The following is a 17,810-nucleotide window of genomic DNA, read 5'->3' as shown; positions in this document are numbered from 1 at the left end:
GTTAATAAAAAAGTTTAACAACATTCTTTGATAGAAATAAAATTAATACTAATACAATGAATATTACTCCATTTTATTTCAATATACCAGTAACAAAGTTAAGAAATTAAATTTTAAGAAGATCAACATTTATAATAGCATAAAAATATGAAGTATTATTAAAAACTATAAATCTTTATTGGGAGACATTAAAGACCTAAGTAAATGGAGATATATATTATAGTCATAGATTGGAGAACCCAGTGTTGAAAAATTGCCAGTTCTTGTGAAATTTGATCTACAAATTTAATGCAATTCCTATAATCTTTTAAAATGTCATAAGCAGGCTGGGGACAGTGGCTCACGCCTGTAATCCCAGCACTTTGGGAGGCCAAGGTGGGTGGATCACCTTAGGTCAGGAGTTCGAGAACAGCCTGGCCAACATGAGGAAACCCTGTGTCTACTAAAAATACCAAAATGAGGCCGAGCGCGGTGGCTCATGCCTGTAATCTTGGCATTTTGGGAGGCCGAGGCGGGTGGATCACCTGAGGTCAGTTTGAGACCAGCCTGGCCAACATGGTGAAACTGTTTCTACTAAAAATACAAAATTAGCCAAGCATGGTGGTGCACGCCTGTAATCCCAGCTACTTCGGTACTTGGGAGGCTGAGGCAGGAAAATCACTTGACCCCGGGAAGTGGAAGTTGCAGCAAGCCTAGATTGCACCACTGCACTCCAGCCTGGGCAACAAGAGCGTAACTCCATCTCAAAAATAAAAAAAACGCAGGGTGCGGTAGCTCACGTCTGTAATCCCACCACTTTGGGAGGCCTAGGCAGGTGGATCACCTGAGGTCAGGAGTTCAAGACCAGCCTGGCCAACATGTTGAAACCCCGTCTCTACTACAAATACACAAAAAAATTAGCTGGGAGTGGTGGTGGGCGCCTGTAATCCCAGCTACTTGGGAGGCTGAGGCAGGAGAATCTCTTGAACCCAGGAGGTGGAGGTTGCAGTGAGCTGAGATTGCGCCATTGCACTCCAGCCTGGGTGAAAAGAGTGAGACTCCATCTCAAAAAAAAAAAAAAAGAAACAAAAATTACCCGGGCGTGGTGGCTCGTGCCTGTAATCCCAGCTACTCAGGAGGCTGAGGCAGGAGAATCTCTTGAACCTGGAAGGCAGAGGTTGCAGTGAGCAGAGATCGTGCCACTGCACTCCAGCCTGGGCGACAGGGTGAGACTTCATCTCAAAATAAATAAAAAATAAAATAAAATAAAATAAAATGTCATAAGCCAATTGTAAAATTTATTTTTTTTAATTTTTATTTGTTTATTTTTTTTGAGACGGAGTCTCGCTCTGTCGCCCAGGCTGGAGTGCAGTGGCTTGATCTCGGCTCACTGCAAGCTCCGCCTCCCAGGTTCACGCCATTCTCCTGCCTCAGCCTTCCGAGTGGCCGGGACTACGGGCACCCACCACCACGCCCGGCTAATTTTTTTGTATTTTTAGTAGAGACGGGTTTTCACCATGTTAGCCAGGATGGTCTCGATCTCCTTACCTCGTGCTCCGCCCATCTCGCCCTCCCAAAGTGCAGGGATTACAGGTGTGAGCCACCGTGCCAGGCCGCCAATTGTAAAATTTATATAGTAAGGCAAAGACTCAAGAATAGCCGTGACACTTCTGAAGAACAAGGTGGGAAGACATGTCTTTCCAGATAAAGACTATTTTAATGCCATATAGTAATTAAGAGACAGTGATATTGGTAAAGGATAGACAAACAGACCAATGGAATAGAGAGCCCAGAAACAGACCTTTGTATTAAGTGATGCTGTCTACTTGACAGAGGTGACCCGCAGATCAATGGGGAAAGGAAGTACTTTTCACTAATGGTAGAGGAAAAAGTATTTATTTGTCAATGCAAATTATTTATTAGTCTACCCAAGTGCAACCCTCCCAGCTAACGAAGCAATTTCCCTCTTGAGTCCAGGAAAGGTGATACTAGATAAGAATATGGTATTACCTTTAAAGTAGCCATAATATTGGAGGTGACGGTACATAAAGTCTTCATAAGGATCAGGAATAGTCTGTGAAAGGAAAGGCCACTTCAGTCAAGATAATGTTTTCAAACCATAATAGAGTCAACAAAAAGTACAGGAGCGTTGTTGCATAGGACTAGACTAAAACAAGCGAGCTGCATTCCATGCGAATTATTCTATCGCGGGGATCAAGATCTCCAGCTGAGAAAAGATGCCACCAGAACATCCCTTCTCATCTAGTAGCAGATTTCTGTGGAGTTCCCGAAGAAATGGAGTTCCCCGAAGAAATTTCTGTGGTTTTCCGTGTTGTGTACCGACCTGCTTTAGGTGCGTTTCCAAGGCTGGGAACATGTTACTTCTGGATGGTAGGCTGAAAACTAGTCAGTGACATCAGCATCCAGTCGCAAAACCTGCCCAATTTCCAAATAGGCAGCTGATTACACACGAGAAGCTACAAAGCCAGAAGACGACAAGTGAAAAAACTGCCAATACCTCGCCGGGCGCACCCCAGCTCCCTCTTGACTTCAGAAAACCCTGCCAACCCAGCTTCTCCTCAGCTAAACAAGGTGGTCACGCCGAGGCCAGAGGTGCACCTGAGACAGGGAAGGCGGCGTATCTTCCCGCCTCTTCTTCCCAAGGTGCTAGCCCCATGCTTCCCTTTCCCTGAGAAGGGAGATGCTCGCCACAGGAAAGTGAAAGAAATGGGGAATGGGAGCACGCGACGAAGTCGTCTCGGTAGGTGCCGATGGAAAAAGGTCAGGGGGTTGGGAGAGTGGGCCCTGAAGATTGAATTTAGGGTTCAGAGGAACCTGGTCTGGGGCAGGTGGTGACGGGGTTTCCTAAGGGTAGGAGGGAGGAAGGAGAGCAGAAACTTCCCAGAAGGGCAGAGCGATGGGTGCGACCGCCTTTGCGCCCCGGCCCGTCCCAAGCAGCACGGATGGGTGCGGCAGAAAAGCTCCAGCGAGGCAGGCGGCTACCGCACTTAGGTACAGAGGCCAAGCAGTGTGCGGGCAAGGGGACAAACTCGCTGCACCCGCCCGACACCGCCTTCTGTGAGGGCCCGGGTAGCCTAGCAACCGAGAGCAGGAAGCGGAGAAAGGGCGGGGCGGTCGGGCGCTTCCGGGGAGCTAGCTAGGCCCCGCCCCCAAGGAGGGAGCGGGGATCCCGGGAAGGTATGCAATATGTATGGCGGGCAGCGGCTTTCTTCCCCTCATACATCACAGCCCCAATCTGGGAATCGAAACCGCATTGATGAGTAAGATGCCAGTAGCCTTCAACATACTTCCAAGCTCGTTTGCTGTTGGCTTTAGATAATTGTTATGCATACTTTGCTCTAAGAGAGCTGCTGCTTCTCTCCTTTTCACCTTAACATTCTCTCCACTGCACAGCTAGAAAGGAAAAATTACCTTCTACACTGAAAATCTTAAGAAACAAAGCTAGCAAATTCAAATCACACCTTTTGATTAGGCTTAAAAAATCAATTATATGCATAGAAATATACTCCAGGCCGGGCGCGGTGGCTCTTGCCTGTAATCCCAGAGCTTTAGGAGGTCGGGAGTTGGAAACTAGCCTGACCAACATGGAAAAACCCCATCTCTACTAAAAATACAAAATTAGCCAGGTGTGGTGGCGCATGCCTGTAATCCCAGCTACTCGGGAGGTTGAACCTGGGAGGCGGAGGTTGCGGTGAGCCGAGATTGTGCCATTGCACTCCAGCCTGGGCAACAAGAGCGAAATTGTGTCTCCAAAAAAAAAAAAAAAAAAAAAAAAAAACCCAACAACAACAAAAAAAATACTACAATAAAATTCAAACATGTGTCTTTGGTTAACTATATATGAACATAACCGTATCTGTTTTATCAGTGGGGGAAAAAAGCTATAAAGCACCTTTTTTCTGAAATGTTAACCATATTACATCACTGCCAGGAATCAAGTAGGTCAAATATTATCTAATATGGCTATTAACCAATCTAGATATTATAGATAATATTAGACCCCAAAACTTTGATCACACAGCACCATCTGGGACTAGAAGCCTGTTTGTCTAAACTGGCCTCACCACTCCCCATTCAAGATCTGCTGCTCTTTTTCTTGAAAGCTGTTCTTAAATGTTTGCACCTTGCATTGTATATGCTTAGAAAAAAAAAACAAGTCCTGGTTACATAATCAGAATAACAGGCGTTGACAAGCAAAAGGATAACCCATCAGGATTATAAAAAAAGCTTTATTAGTGCATATATACAAATTTACAAGGTCAGAAACTGGAGAAATACAAAGAGCTTTAAAACACAATTTGCCGTTTCCTCAGTTTAAAGTGACTTTTACCTGATTGTGATACAACAGGAAGTACAGAACAGTAAACTGCGTTTTAAATACTGGAATTTTATGGAGAATACATTCACATAAAGAAAGGAGGTGAATTTTGTTTTGAAACAGGGTTAAGACAATGGAGACATTAATACATAGAGTGTCTCGTTGCATTTACTGCCACATACTTGAGGGGAAATTCTCAAAATCAAGGATATGAACACCTGCTGCTGCCTGTATGCCACCTAGTGTACGAAATGACCGAGCTACCAGTTCTAGAACTTATGAGAACTACTCTAAAGAGTGTGGCCATCTATCAGCATGAGGTAAACCACTTAGACCTCAGCACTTCAGGGGTAGCCGACTAGAGAAGAGAGGCCAGAAAAAGCTTCAGACAATTCCAGTCAAGCAAGGTAGAATGCAGAGCTGCCTTCTGAATTGCACTTGTTCTGGAGGAGAAGATAATTCTTCACTTTTGTCAGGGAGTCCTCTACAGAAGTGTTATACTCATGAGCCACATGTTCTTCAAGACTGATGAGGTTAATATACCTAACATGCTAAGTTTGCCAGTTTGAGATTAAAGGCAGCATGGTCAAAGCAATTCCAATCTCCTCATCCCTTTGCAAAACAGAAAAATTACATTTCACAAAAGTGAAAACTTTGTATGCATACACTCTTGCCCAGGAAATTTATAAGATCTCCCCCATAACATTTATAGTTTATTTGACAATAAAACTGGTTAAGACTTTGAACTGAACACAAAACAAATAATAATACAAAAAAAGTTTTAAAAACTTAAAAACTATGTGTTTGGAGCCATTTTCCTTCTCTTTAGCCTTGCTCTCCAATCCTCAGGAAGGGCTTCAAAATTAGCATTTCTCTCTGCCATGCCACTGTGAAAACAACATACAGATTATTTTAGTGGAAAGAAAAATTAACAAAAGTATTCATTTCCCAGCAAATAAAAATCTAACTGAAATTAAAAACCTGATCACGTCTATGTTTATGAAAATCTTTTGTTTCTCAGCCAAATATCAGTATATTCTTCATCAAACTTCTTCATTCTGATAGGTCAACCAAACACTCCCCCAGTTTTACGTATATGTCTAAGTGCATATTTATTTATTTATTATTGATTGACTGAGACAGAATTTTGCTCTTGTTGCCCAGGCTGGAGTGCAATGCTGCGATCTCGGCTCACCGCAACATCTGCCTCCCAGGTTCAAGCGATTCTCCTGCCTCAGCCTCCCCTCAGAGTAGCTGGGATTACAGGCATGCGCAACCATGCCTGGCTAATTTTTTTTTTTTTTTTTTTTTAGTAGAGACAGGGTTTCTCCATGTTGGTCAGGCTGGTCTTGAACTCCCAACCACAGGTGATCTGACTGCCTTGGCCTCCCAAAGTGCTGGGATTACAGGCGTGAGCCACCGTGGTGCTGGGATTACAGGCGTGAGCCACCGTGCCCGGCCCAACATGTGCTTTCATCATAAAAAATATTTCTGACCTGAGTGTGGTGGCTCACACTTGTATTCCCAACACTCTGGGAGGCTGAGGTGCAATTACTTGAAGCCAGTTCTCCCTATCCTTTTATTCTAGAGTTAAGCAAGGTAGTGAAGGATTTTCTTACCTAGAAGAGGTTCATTTAGTTCCTAGTGTGGTATGCTCTCTCATTAACTTCTATTCTAGAATAAGTGCAATTGAGAAGGTAGCTCTGTATTCTACCTTGCTTGACTAAAATGTAGGGACGGGGAAAAACTTTATTCTAATTCTGTAAATTATTTGTAAAATAAGTTAATATGTTATGTGTGTATGTGTGTGTGTGTGTGTATTTGTGTATAAAAGGGTCCACTGGATCTAGATAGTAAATGATGTACTGAGAGTTAAGACAGGCCTTTGCCTAAGACCAACAATCAACTGGACAAAGTATTACAACTCTGTTGTTTCTGATTTTGAAAAAAGGCTAGACCATAATTTCTATAAGGAATTAAACATGTTTATAAATTAGAAACTTTTAGATAAATTTAAAACCTGTGATTTTAAGAATATGTCTATTCTAATGCATCTATAACAACCACAACCTACTCAATCTCATAGTAGGTCTCAACCTACGCCAAAACCCCATCTCATCTGTGTTTCCTTTTCTTTTACCTAACCAGCTGCTGCTGTTTCCACTCTTCAATTCGCTTCTGTGCAGTTGATTCCCGATCCTCTTCACTGGAACTAGAATTGTCCTCTTCATCTAACTCACGCTGGATACTCTGCCACTTTTTTACCAAAGATGGCATTTTGGTCTTACTCTTCTTTGCCTGTAACAAAGGTTAAAGGTCAAAAGGAATAGAAAACATAAAATAAGGATAAGAGTCCTCTACAATGGAGGTCAGGATCCTTTTCCCAGTTCTAAAGAATATGCACACTTTAAAAAAGAAAGTAAATACCATTCTAAGTTCTTGCCATAAATTTCTTACCAACTATAAACGAAAAGGCTTGGTTAAAAATCTATAAAGCAGGCTGGGCACGGTGGCTCAAGCCTGTAATCCCAGCACTTTGGGAGGCCGAGGCGGGCGGATTAAGAGGTCAGGAGATCGAGACCATCCTGGCTAACACGGTGAAACCCTGTCTCTACTAAAAATGCAAAAAATTAGCCAGGCGTGGTGGCGGGTGCCTGTAGTCCCAGCTACTCGGAAGGTTGAGATAGGAGAATGGCATGAACCCGGGAGGCGGATCTTGCAGTGAGCCGAGATCACCACTGCACTCCAGCCTGGGCTACGGAGGGAGACTCCATCTCAAAAAAAAAAAAAAAAAAAAAATCTATAAAGCTTTGTAAATGCGGTATTTTATAAAATCAGGTCATATAAACTTCCTTTAACCTCCCTATCCTATGCAATTCAAAATATTGCCTTTATCGCGTCTCAGAATTACAGTGTTCCCGTTTTCAAATTTTAAATAGATGCAGTGTTCCTCCCAAGTGATTAAAAAAAAAAAAAAAAAAAAAAAAAAGCTAAAAAATAAAGCTGTAAAGATCAACAAAGCAAACTGCCATATTAGCCGGGGGTGGTGGCGGTGGGCGACTGTAGTCCCAGCTACTTGGGAGGCTGAGGCAGGAGAATCGCTTGAACCCGGGAGTCAGAGTTTGCAGTGAGCCAAGATTGCACTATTGCATTGCAGCCTGGGCGACACAGCGAGACTCTATCTCAAATAAATAAATAGCCATAATTAAATATGAAAAAAAGCAAACAGATTTTTAAAAATATTGGCCGGGCATGGTGGCTCATGCCTGTAATCACTTTGGGAGGCCGAGGCGGGCGGATCACAAGGTCAGGAGATCGAGACCATCCTAGCTAACACGGTGAAACCCCATCTCTACTAAAAATACAAAACATTAGCCAGGCGTGGTGGTGGGTGCCTGTAGTCCCAGCTACTCTGCACTTCAGCCTGGGCGACAGAGCAAGACTCCGTTTCAAAAAATAAATAAATAAATAAAATAAAATAAAATAAAACATCAATGAGGCCAGGCATGGTGGGTCACACCTGTAATCTCAGCACTTTGGGAGGCCAAAGTGGGTGGATCACTTGAGGCCAGGAGTTTGAGACCAGCCTGGCCAACATGACAAAAACCCATCTCTACTAAAAATATAAAAAATACAAAAATTAGCTTGGCATGGTGGTGCACATGCCTGTAGTCCCAGCTACTCAGGAGACTGAAGCATGAGAAGTGCTTGAACTGGGAGGCAGAGGTTGCAGTGAGCTGAGAGCATGCCACTGCACACCAGCCTGGGTGACAGAGACTCTGTCTCCCTTCCCCCCGCCAAAATAAATCAATGATACAGTTAGTTCTAAGAGAAGGTATAATGGTATAATATTTTATTTTTCTTTTTGCTTACCTTCATTGTCTAAATTGTCTATAATAAACATATAGTTTTTTTGCCCCTTTTTTTGAGACTCCGTTTCAAAAGGTGGTATTTGTAAATGTGGTATTTTATAAAATCAGGTCATATAAATTTCCTTTAACCTCCCTACCCTATACAATTCAAAATATTGCCTTTATCTCACCTCCTCAGAATTACAGCGTTCCCATTTTCAAATTTTAAATAGATGCGGCGTTCCTATCAAATGATTTAAAAAAAAAAAAAAAAGCTAAACAATAAAGCTGGAAAGACCAACAAAGCAAACTGCCATATTAGCTGGGGGTGGTGGCGGGTGTCTCCGACTCAAAAAAAAGGGGAAAAAAAAAATTTATCAGATGTATTTTTCCCTTATCTACTCCCAAGCCACCCCCTGCCAGAAGAAAGGTTCTACAAAAGCAGAGGGTTTTTTTTTTTGGTCTGTTTGATTTACTACTAAATCCTAAGCCCCTAGGGAGAGTATCTGACAAATATATTAGGTATTGATAAAACCAATTTTTAATCCCTGTTTTTTTTTTTTTTAAGACAAAGTTTCACTCTTGTCACCCAGGCTGGAATGCAGTGGTGCGATCTCAGTTCACTGCAACCTCAGCCTCCCAGGTTCAAGCGACGCTCCCGCCTCAGCCTCTTTAATAGCTTATCCCTGTTTTTTAAGAGAAGCAGTTGTATGTTTGAAGACCTGTCTGGGTGATGCTGGTTCAACAAGTAGGAGTTGACATGACTGACTACTGTACTCATGTGAGGACTAGGTATGGGGGCCCAAGCTGATTCTCCTCCCAGTACTTGAGACAAACAGATTTCTTAAATAAGGTCCCCGCACTGAGAAAGTAAGCTGGACATTTCAATTTCTTTTCTTCTTTTTTTTTTGAGAGGGAGTCTTGCTCTGTCACCCAGGCTGGAGTGCAGTGCTGTGATCCTGGCTCACTGCAACCTCTGCCTCCTGGGTTCAAGCGATTCTCCTGCCTCAGCCTCCCAAGTAGCAGGGATTACAGGTGCGTGCCACCAGGCCCGGCTAATTTTTGTATTTTTAGTAGAGATGGGGGGGTTTCACCATGTTGGGCAGGCTGGTCTCGAACTCCTGACCTCAAGTGATCTGCCTGCCTCGGCCTCCCAAAGTGCTGGGATTACAGGCATGAGCTACAGTGCCCAGCCTGAAAATGGTTAATTTTATGTTATGTGAATATAACCTCAATAAAATTTTTAAAAATAAAATTTTAAAAAGGGAAATTTATTATACCTTGTCTTTCTTTCCTTTTTTTGTCTTTTCAGGTGGTGGCATTTTGGGAGCTGGTGGTGGTGGTGGAGGAGGAGGAGGAGGTGGTGGTGGTGGTTCTATAATGGCAGTGGTAGGCACAGCACCTCGGGCCTGAACTGGCTGCAATGAGGGAGCAGTCACTCCAATTGGGACAGAACATTCTGCATAACTCATAATTGCAGGTGCTGCCGCTAGTCCAAGGTAATTTGACTGCAGGCTCATTCCTCTGGCCTGATGACCCATTCCTGCTGCTGGATGGCTAACTGGTATTGTCTGATGTCCAACTCCTGTTGCCTGGTTTCCAATCCCTGCTGCCTGGTGACCTAACACAGAAAACATAAAATGATACTATAAAAAGGACCTCATGACAAGAACAGATGCAATGAAAAGAGAAGTGGGGATTAGATCACATAAAAAATGATTCCAATATATCCTTTTCTAAAAAACATAGCCATATTTGCTAGTAGCAAAATATATTAATTTTGAATACCTTGGCATTAAACTACCTAAACATCAAAATCACCAATGTACACAAATATACAAAAGACAATCTGGAAGGACATGTGCTGAACGTTTTTTGTGTTTTTGAGACAGAGTTTTGCTCTGTCACCCAGACTGGATGAAGTATAGTGATCACAGCTCACTGCAGCCTCAACCTCCAGGGCTCAAGTGATCCTCCCACCTCAGTCTCCTGAGTAGCCGGGACTACAGGTGCAGACTACCATGCCTGGCTATGTTTTGTCTTTTTTGTAGACAGGCTTTTGCCATGTTGCCCAGGCTGGTCTCCAACTCCTGAGCTCAATCAATCTGTTTGCCTCAGCCTCCCGAAGTGCTGGGATTATAGGTGTGAGCCACTGTGCACGGTCAGCTAAACTGTTAAAAGTTTTTTTTTGTTTGTTTGTTTTTGAGTAAAATAAATGCATACTGACAGTCTTTGCAATCAAGAGCCTTTAACATTTCTTTAGTTTTTATGGCATCTAATGCTGAGAAGAAAAGAAACAATACGTTGAGGAAAAACCACGCTCTATTCACAATTACCTGTAGCTATAGCTGACTGGCTATAGAGAACTGGAGAACTGCCAATGGTAGCTGACCTCTGAACCACTGCAGTACTAATTTCTGTAGCTTTTCTCTTTATTCCTTTAGTGGAAGAAGAACTAGAGATGGTGGAATCAACTGAACTCTGAAACACAAACATTTGTAATCAGTGGCTGAAGGCCATGGTTAAACATGGCCCGCTCCCACCTCCTTTTCTGAGACAGGCTCTCATTCTGTTGCACAAGCTGCAGTGGTGAGATCATGACTCATTGCAGCCTCCTGGGCTTAAGCAATCCTCCTGCTTCGACCTCCCAAAGGGCTAGGATATAGGTGTGAGCCACCGTGCCCGGCCTTTAAACATATGCTTCTAAAATAAAACATGGTGTCAATCATGTTCCAGTCCTCAAAATCACTCAGAATGCCAAAGGGAATTACTTACCTGGCTAGTTACAACTGTGGTTTGTGCTGAAGGTTTCAAAGGGGTATCTTCCTCTGTTCCTGGGGCAGGGGGCTCCTCACTTCCCTCATCCTCCATCTCTACCTCCTGGATCTCACCATCTTCCGCAGGAGGAGGTGGTGGAGGAGGGGGTGGAGGTGATTCTGGAGGTGGAGGTGGGGGTGGTGGCATTTCCAAGGGTAATGGAGGTTGAAGCACAGGAACATTTGACTGAAGGAGGGTCCAGAATGGAGTAAGTGGCATGAGTGATGAAGAAGAAACTTGACCAGAAAAGGATTCTTTACAAAGAGAACCTATGAAAACAGGTAAGAGTCAGGGAAAAAGCAACAAAAAAACTCCCTGGCTTATATTCATAGAAATGTTCAACTGGTCAGTAAGATAAACATTTATAGGAACCTAGCACAGTGTACAAAACAATACAGAATGTGGTGTCAAACAGCAGGGAGTGGCTCCTTCCTTGAAAAAAATTTGGCCCACAGGCATCTATTCTATACTGATATCGCTAAAATATTCAACAACTCAGTTCAGAAATGACTTCCATGGCAAGATAAATTTATGAACTTCATAGCACCTTCCCCATCTGTATTATACTTGTCCTTTGGGTCCATATTTATGGATGAGTAGAAGAATATTAGATCAACTCAATGAGAAATGCAGTCATCTGAATCTGTAGTTTGAAGTTTTTGATTTCAAACACTCACAAGCTTCAACATACACAAATAAAAGGTAATAGTCTGGAGTCTATTTCAAAAGTGAAGGAGTGAGTGAATAATGTGCACCTGCAATAATTATTCCACATACTTTATTTTTTAGTGAGCTAGACAAAGCAAGTAAAGACAACCCAGAGTATTCATTAAAAATACTCAGGAAAGTTCTACCCATTGTGTTTAATTTGGGTTACTAAATTTAAAAAATCCATTTGCAAGGTGCTACTGTCAACTATATCATTCCTTCACACCCTTGCATACATTACATTCATTTGTGAAATCACAGAGACACAAGTTAGGGACGGCAATTTTTACTTTTGCGATAAAAGAGAAATTTAGGAAGATAAATCTTCAAAGTATGTAACTCAGATTTTTTAAAACTGCAGAGGTTTTGAAATTGCTGTTGCTGAAGTCTACATTACGAAATTGCAGCTGAAAAGTTGCAGGATCAGCTTTCCTCAAATTTTGTAAAAGCCATCATTGATTACTGTCTTTTCTCTGCTGGGAAAACCTTTAAAGATTAGAGAAAATAGGATATACTTACTTGTAGCCTTCCCCAGCCCTCTTTATCGTCAATAGGGAAGTTTCACAATATATGGGACTATTAGATATATATCCCAGGAATGTTGAAGGGGATTTTCTCCCTAAAATCATAGAATTTAGGAGTAGAAGAGACATGAGAAATCATCTATTTCAACCTCCTCAGTTAAAGGTAATGAAACCCAGGCAGGAACTAACTTGCCCAAGATCATATCAATGTTAGTGGCCAGACCAGAGCTAGAACTCAAGTCTGATTCCTCATCTGATACTTCCTGTTTTACTAAGATGTCCTGGTGAAATACCAGGAATCCAAGAGCTTTAGACATCTCAGTCAAAAAAAATATCACTTCACCTGGAGTAGATACCCAGAAGAAGTCACCTGTTAAATTTCATGGTCAAAAGTGGTAGATTAAATAAGGCTCAATTATGAAAGACTCTAGGGCAAGAAGGCCATTTACACTGCTTTGCTCAAAATAGACACTGGCACTCAACAAAGTAAAACAAACAAAGCAACCATGAGCCATTTGGGTCTTGCTCTGTTGCCCAGGCTGGAGTGTAGGCGGTGCGATCATAGCTCATTCTAACCTCAAACACTTGGCTCAAGCGATCTTTTACCTCAGCCTCCCGAATTGCTAGGACTACAGGTGTGCATCATCACACCTGCTAATTTTTTATTTTTATTTTTTTTAAAGACACAGTCTCACTATGTTGCCCAAGCTGGTCACGAATAGAGTAGTTTTACTTTTTATGGAACAGACAGACAACACATTGTGTAAAAGACTTTAACAACATCATTCCCACTGTCTCCTTAATTATTTTAAGACAGCTGCTTACTGCCACTTTTGGAAAAGGACATTGAAAGAAATTCACCAGGAACATAAATGCAGGTTTCTGGCTAAATGACCTCAAATGACTCATTAAACTTTTGTATTTGGCCATATTTAATATTAATTTATGCATTAACTTTTAGACAAAGTCAAGTATGGCCAAGTAGTCTACATTATATAACAGTACACAAGGACTACATCAGAACTAAGTTGATAAACGTCGAGGATTAACTTAATTATTAAGGATTAAACTCCCTTCTATTAAACTAATCACAACATATAGTAAGTAAATGTAAGTTAAGATTTTCTCTATTTTCTTTCTTTTTTTAAAAAGGCTAGTCAAGTGAAGCAGCAGGACTGGAGAAGAAACAAAATCTGTAACTGGTTGTGATCAATTAGTTGTAAACACCACTGCACTCGGATCAGCCAGATTTTCAAATATTGGTGGATGTCTCCTCTAGAAGCATAATGCAATACCAACATGTTTATGATGGTGACATGCTATTATGCAGAGGAACTCAAGTAAACACAGAGTCGGTTCAAGGTTAATAATGTGGTTTATGACCTCCAACAAAGCTAATTAGAATTAACTAAACTCTGTAAATATGAGATTAAACTAGACTTGATAAATTTAGCCACAAACAAGGAGCATTTTTAGAATATGGGAATCCAATACTCTTCTTCTTTTTTTTTTTTTTTTGTGATGGAGTCTTACTCTCTTGCCCACGCCAGAGCGCAGTGATGCAATCTTGGCTCACCGCAACCTCTGCCTCCCAGGTTCAAGCGATTCTCCTGCCTCAGCCTCCCGAGTAGCCAGGATTACAGGCCCACGCCACCACATGCGGCTAATTTTTGTATTTTTAGTAAGAGAGGGGTTTTCGCCATGTTGGCCAGGCTGGTCTCAAACTCCTGACCTCAAGTGATCTGTGTGCCTTGGCCTCCCAAAGTGCTGGGATTACAGATGTGAGCCACCGCACCTGGCCTCTGCTTTTGTATTTCATAAGCACTTCAAATTCTCACGTACAATGTGTCTCCCTCAAACTTTGTTATGAGGTCAGCACATTACCCGTCTCACATGAAAATAAATAATAAAAATACTCCAATCTCCAACTAAGTTTATTCAAATTATAAAAGCTGTGTCATAGTAATGACAATTATCTCCTTTACCTTATGAAGACCATCAGAAAATTCTAGTTTGAATACACATGGATGTCGTATTACAATGATGCTTCTCCTTGCTTTTAAATTAAACCTAGTTGGTATTTTTGCTGTTTAAGAGAATATTTAAGTCTGAAGCCCAAGGACAGATTAAAGTGGTATATACAGCCTTTTTTTTTTTTTTTTAGATGGACTCTTGCTCCTGTTGCCCAGGTTGGAGTGCAATGGTGTGATATTGGCCCACCACAACCTCCGCCTCCCGGGTTCAAGTGATTCTCCTGCCTCAGCCTCCCGAGTAGCTAGGATTACAGGCATGCCACCATGCCTGGCTAATTTTGTATTTTTAGTAGAGGCAGAGTTTCTACATATTGGGTAAGCTGCTCTTGAACTCCCGACGTCAGGTGATCCTCCTGCCTCAGCCTCCCAAAGTGCTGGGATTACAAGCATGAGCCACCACGCTTGGCCTATGCAGCTTTTATTACGTGCTCAAAGATTTAAAAGCTACAAGCTTAAAACTGAATATGTTATGAGAATACAAATTCTTAATTTTTTTTTTAAGACGGAGTCTCACTTTGTTGCCCAGGCTGGAGTGCAGAGGTGTAATCTCGGTTCACTGTAATCTCTGCCTGCTGGGTTCAAGCGATTCTCCTGCCTCAGCCTCCCGAGTAGCTGGGATTACAGGCACCCGCCACGACACCTGGCTAATTTTTGTATTTTTAGTAGAGACAGGGTGTTACCATGTTGGCTGGTCTCAAACTCCTGACCTCAAGTGATCTGCGTGCCTTGGCCTCCCAAAGTGCTGGGATTACAGCCGTGAGCTGTAATTTTTCCTTTTTCTGAGACAGGATCTCACTTTGTTGTTCAAGCTAGAGTGCAATGGTGTGAATATAGCTCACTGCAGCTTCAACCTACCAGGCTCAAGTGATCCTTCCCACCTCAGCCTTCCAAGTAGCTAGGACCACATACTCGTGCCACCAAGCTAGGCTAATATTCTGCAAAGATGGGGTCTTGCCATGTTGCCCAGGCTGGTTTTGAATTCCTGAGCTCAAGTGATCCTCTTGCCTCAAACTCCCAAAGTGCGGGAATTACAGGTATGAGTCACTGCACCTAAGAACCTTGTTTCTCTAGGTGTCTTTTTTTTTTTTAGATAAGAGTTTTGCTCTGTCGCCCAGGCTAGAGTGGCGTGATCTTGGCTCACTGCAACCTTCGCCTCCCAGGTTCAAGCGATTCTCGTGCATCAGCCTCCGAGTAGCTGGGATTACAGGCGCCTGCCACCACGCCCAGCTAATTTTTGTACTTTTAGTAGAGGCAGGGTTTCATCATGTTGCCCAGGCTGGTCTTGAACTCTTAACCTCAGGTGATCCACCCGCCTCAGCCCCCCAAAGTACTGGGATTACAGGCATGAGCCACTGCACCCGGCCTAGGCATCTTTATTTCTATGTATAGAAAGCCTTCCTTAATTTTCCCCCTAAAGAGAAATTATTGTTTAGTATTTTGAATGAAGAGCTCAGTTTAGCAATTTAAAGCAAGAAATTATACAAATTGTTCCACAGAGATTAAAAAGAAAAAGGAGCTAAACTTCACCTAAGTGACATAAGCCCAATATAAAAGATATGTTGGATATCTTGAACCCAACTCATCTTTAGAACCCACTCCATCTTTAAAAACATAATGTTAAATTCAAACACTGAAACAACAAATAATGATTAAAAATGACTTAGAAAAATAAACAGAACTTTGAAACTTCCTTGGCTTCTCACAGTGTAATTTTGCACCCCTTCCCCCACTTTATTTTTGAGACAGGGTCTTGGTTCTCTGTCGCTCAGGCTGGAGTGCAGTGGTACAATTATGGCTTACTGCAGCCTCAAAATCTTGGGCTCAAGCAATCCTCCCATCTCAACCTCCCAAACAGCTGGGACTACAGGTGTGGGCCACTAACTATGCCTGGCTAACTTTTTAAAACAATTTTCTGAAGAGACAGGGCATTGCTGTGTTTTGTTTTTTCTCTTCTTTAAAAGATAGCTGGTTTTAACCACCACTGAGCTAAGAGCTCTCTTTATTAGGCTTAGAACTGTTGACTATTGCTCTTAAATCTCACAGAACTTAGTGTAAGATTTGGATTTTACTTAGATCAAGTTTATCCTGCAATTCTAGGGGTTCTCAATAAAGACAGGCTTAAGAATATATCCTGTTTTATCAGTGGCTTTTCCTACACTACAACTAGTTCTGTTTTAATTAAATAGGAATGGCTCAAGAGCCTCCTTTTACTAGACAGTATCAGCTATGTGTGTCATAAAGGGAGAAAACAGCTTAATACTCATCTAAAGTGTTCACAGAACATTCAGAATTGGTAACAGTGGGATTTTCAACTTTGGAACATATAAGGGATGTTGACAGTGGTCAGGAGTGGAGCCACCTATCCAGAACCACGATCAAGCCTTTTCAGTTCATTAACTGCTAAAAAGCAAACAAAAAGAACCAATATATTATTAGTCATGTCTATCACTGCTACCAAAAGAGAGGAAAAATATTCAAAAGAAAATCTCTTCATGTAAAAGAGAAGTGAAATGCCCTGTAACTTGAGAAAATGCACTTCTAAAATGTGAAGTAGAATAAAATCAGCCTTTTGCTATGTTCTAAAATTATCACTGCAGTTGTATGTGACCTGCTGGCGATTTCTAGGCTATTTAAGAAGTTAACAAAATCATCTGGCACACAACCAGTTTCATTTGGTACATTACTAGTGCTTTTCTACTATGATCAGGGAGCCAGTAGAGTACAAGCATCAATTTGGATAAGTTTTAGACAAAAGAATTCAGCTCTTAACTCTGTTATTGACAAATGTCACTTTTTAAAATTTTCAAAGATCTATTACTTTAGAAACGACTCATAGACTCTTGCCTTCATATGCCATCAGTTTAACAAATAGCTACCAATTCTTAAGATTAACAGGTGGAAGTTTCTTTACACACTGGAAACTTTTTAAAAACTAAAGGAACTGAAGAGCATGAAAGGCTATCTTTTAAAAAATGTATGTAACTAAACTAAATTCTTTTAAGAGTACCTTAAAAATGGAATGAGCCATCCTATTGCCAATTGTTTTAGACCAGAAGATTGCTGGTGATTTTTCATGATCAATTATTTTGCTTCTCTGAAACAAGTACTAATGGCATTTCTTCATATCATTTTGATTTGTACCAACCACGCTTTTTGTAAGATTAGTGGAGGTGAGAAATGAGGTTGCAATGTTAACAGACTAAGTGTTGTATAGAAATGTATAACAAATCTCAGCATGCCACATATATTGACAGTTCAACTATCTAGTTCCTCAGCACAAGCATTTCTATTTTTGGAGACCCATAGCTTAGTCAGTGGCATGATAGAATGGTTATAAAACAATCTTTTAAAATCAAAATCTATTGGCTTATCTTTTCATTTTGGGGCATAGTTTTACACATGATAACAACAGTATGCTGATTTCTAACCATAATAACTCATGCATTCCTTGTTTTAGTTCACACCACGATTCTCAATCAGAGGCTTATACTATTATGACATAAAATCTTTTCTTTTAATAATGTAAATTAATAAGATTTTTCCTCTAAAGTCATTTTGG

The 17,810-nt window shown here is 41.5% G+C and overlaps 2 protein-coding genes and 1 pseudogene across 13 annotated transcripts in view; 1 reads left to right on the top strand and 2 right to left on the bottom strand.

Moving 5' to 3' along the window:
* The window catches only part of AGBL2 (AGBL carboxypeptidase 2), a 60,929-nt gene extending 57,825 nt beyond the window's left edge, over positions 1-3,104 (bottom strand). For 5 of the 9 annotated variants that reach the window (XM_054439534.2, XM_054439536.2, XM_054439535.2 and 2 more), the window contains exons 1-2: positions 2,324-3,071; positions 1,990-2,053 (exon numbers count right to left, since the gene is read on the bottom strand). In XM_054439534.2, coding sequence (XP_054295509.1) covers positions 1,990-2,053; positions 2,324-2,356 — 97 coding nt within the window. In that variant the 5' untranslated portion in view covers positions 2,357-3,071. Of the gene's footprint in view, positions 1-1,989; positions 2,054-2,323 lie in introns of all 9 variants that reach the window. The other 4 variants (XM_063671821.1, XM_054439532.2, XM_063671820.1 and 1 more) reach the window with 4 other exon arrangements.
* A 1,105-nt stretch (positions 3,105-4,209) lies between these two features.
* The window catches only part of FNBP4 (formin binding protein 4), a 49,983-nt gene continuing 36,382 nt past the window's right edge, over positions 4,210-17,810 (bottom strand). For 3 of the 4 annotated variants that reach the window (XM_054439529.2, XM_063671819.1, XM_054439530.2), the window contains exons 13-17: positions 10,945-11,255; positions 10,506-10,650; positions 9,450-9,790; positions 6,459-6,616; positions 4,210-5,205 (exon numbers count right to left, since the gene is read on the bottom strand). In XM_054439529.2, coding sequence (XP_054295504.1) covers positions 5,115-5,205; positions 6,459-6,616; positions 9,450-9,790; positions 10,506-10,650; positions 10,945-11,255 — 1,046 coding nt within the window. In that variant the 3' untranslated portion in view covers positions 4,210-5,114. Of the gene's footprint in view, positions 5,206-6,458; positions 6,617-9,449; positions 9,791-10,505; positions 10,651-10,944; positions 11,256-17,810 lie in introns of those variants that run through there. The other variant, XM_054439531.2, reaches the window with a different exon arrangement.
* Positions 14,021-14,112, top strand: LOC129009193 (small nucleolar RNA U13; annotated as a pseudogene).

The sequence above is a fragment of the Pongo pygmaeus genome, chromosome 9 (genome assembly GCF_028885625.2).
Source record: "Pongo pygmaeus isolate AG05252 chromosome 9, NHGRI_mPonPyg2-v2.0_pri, whole genome shotgun sequence".
NCBI lineage: Eukaryota > Metazoa > Chordata > Mammalia > Primates > Hominidae > Pongo > Pongo pygmaeus.
This window is presented reverse-complemented; position numbering and strand designations above follow the sequence as displayed.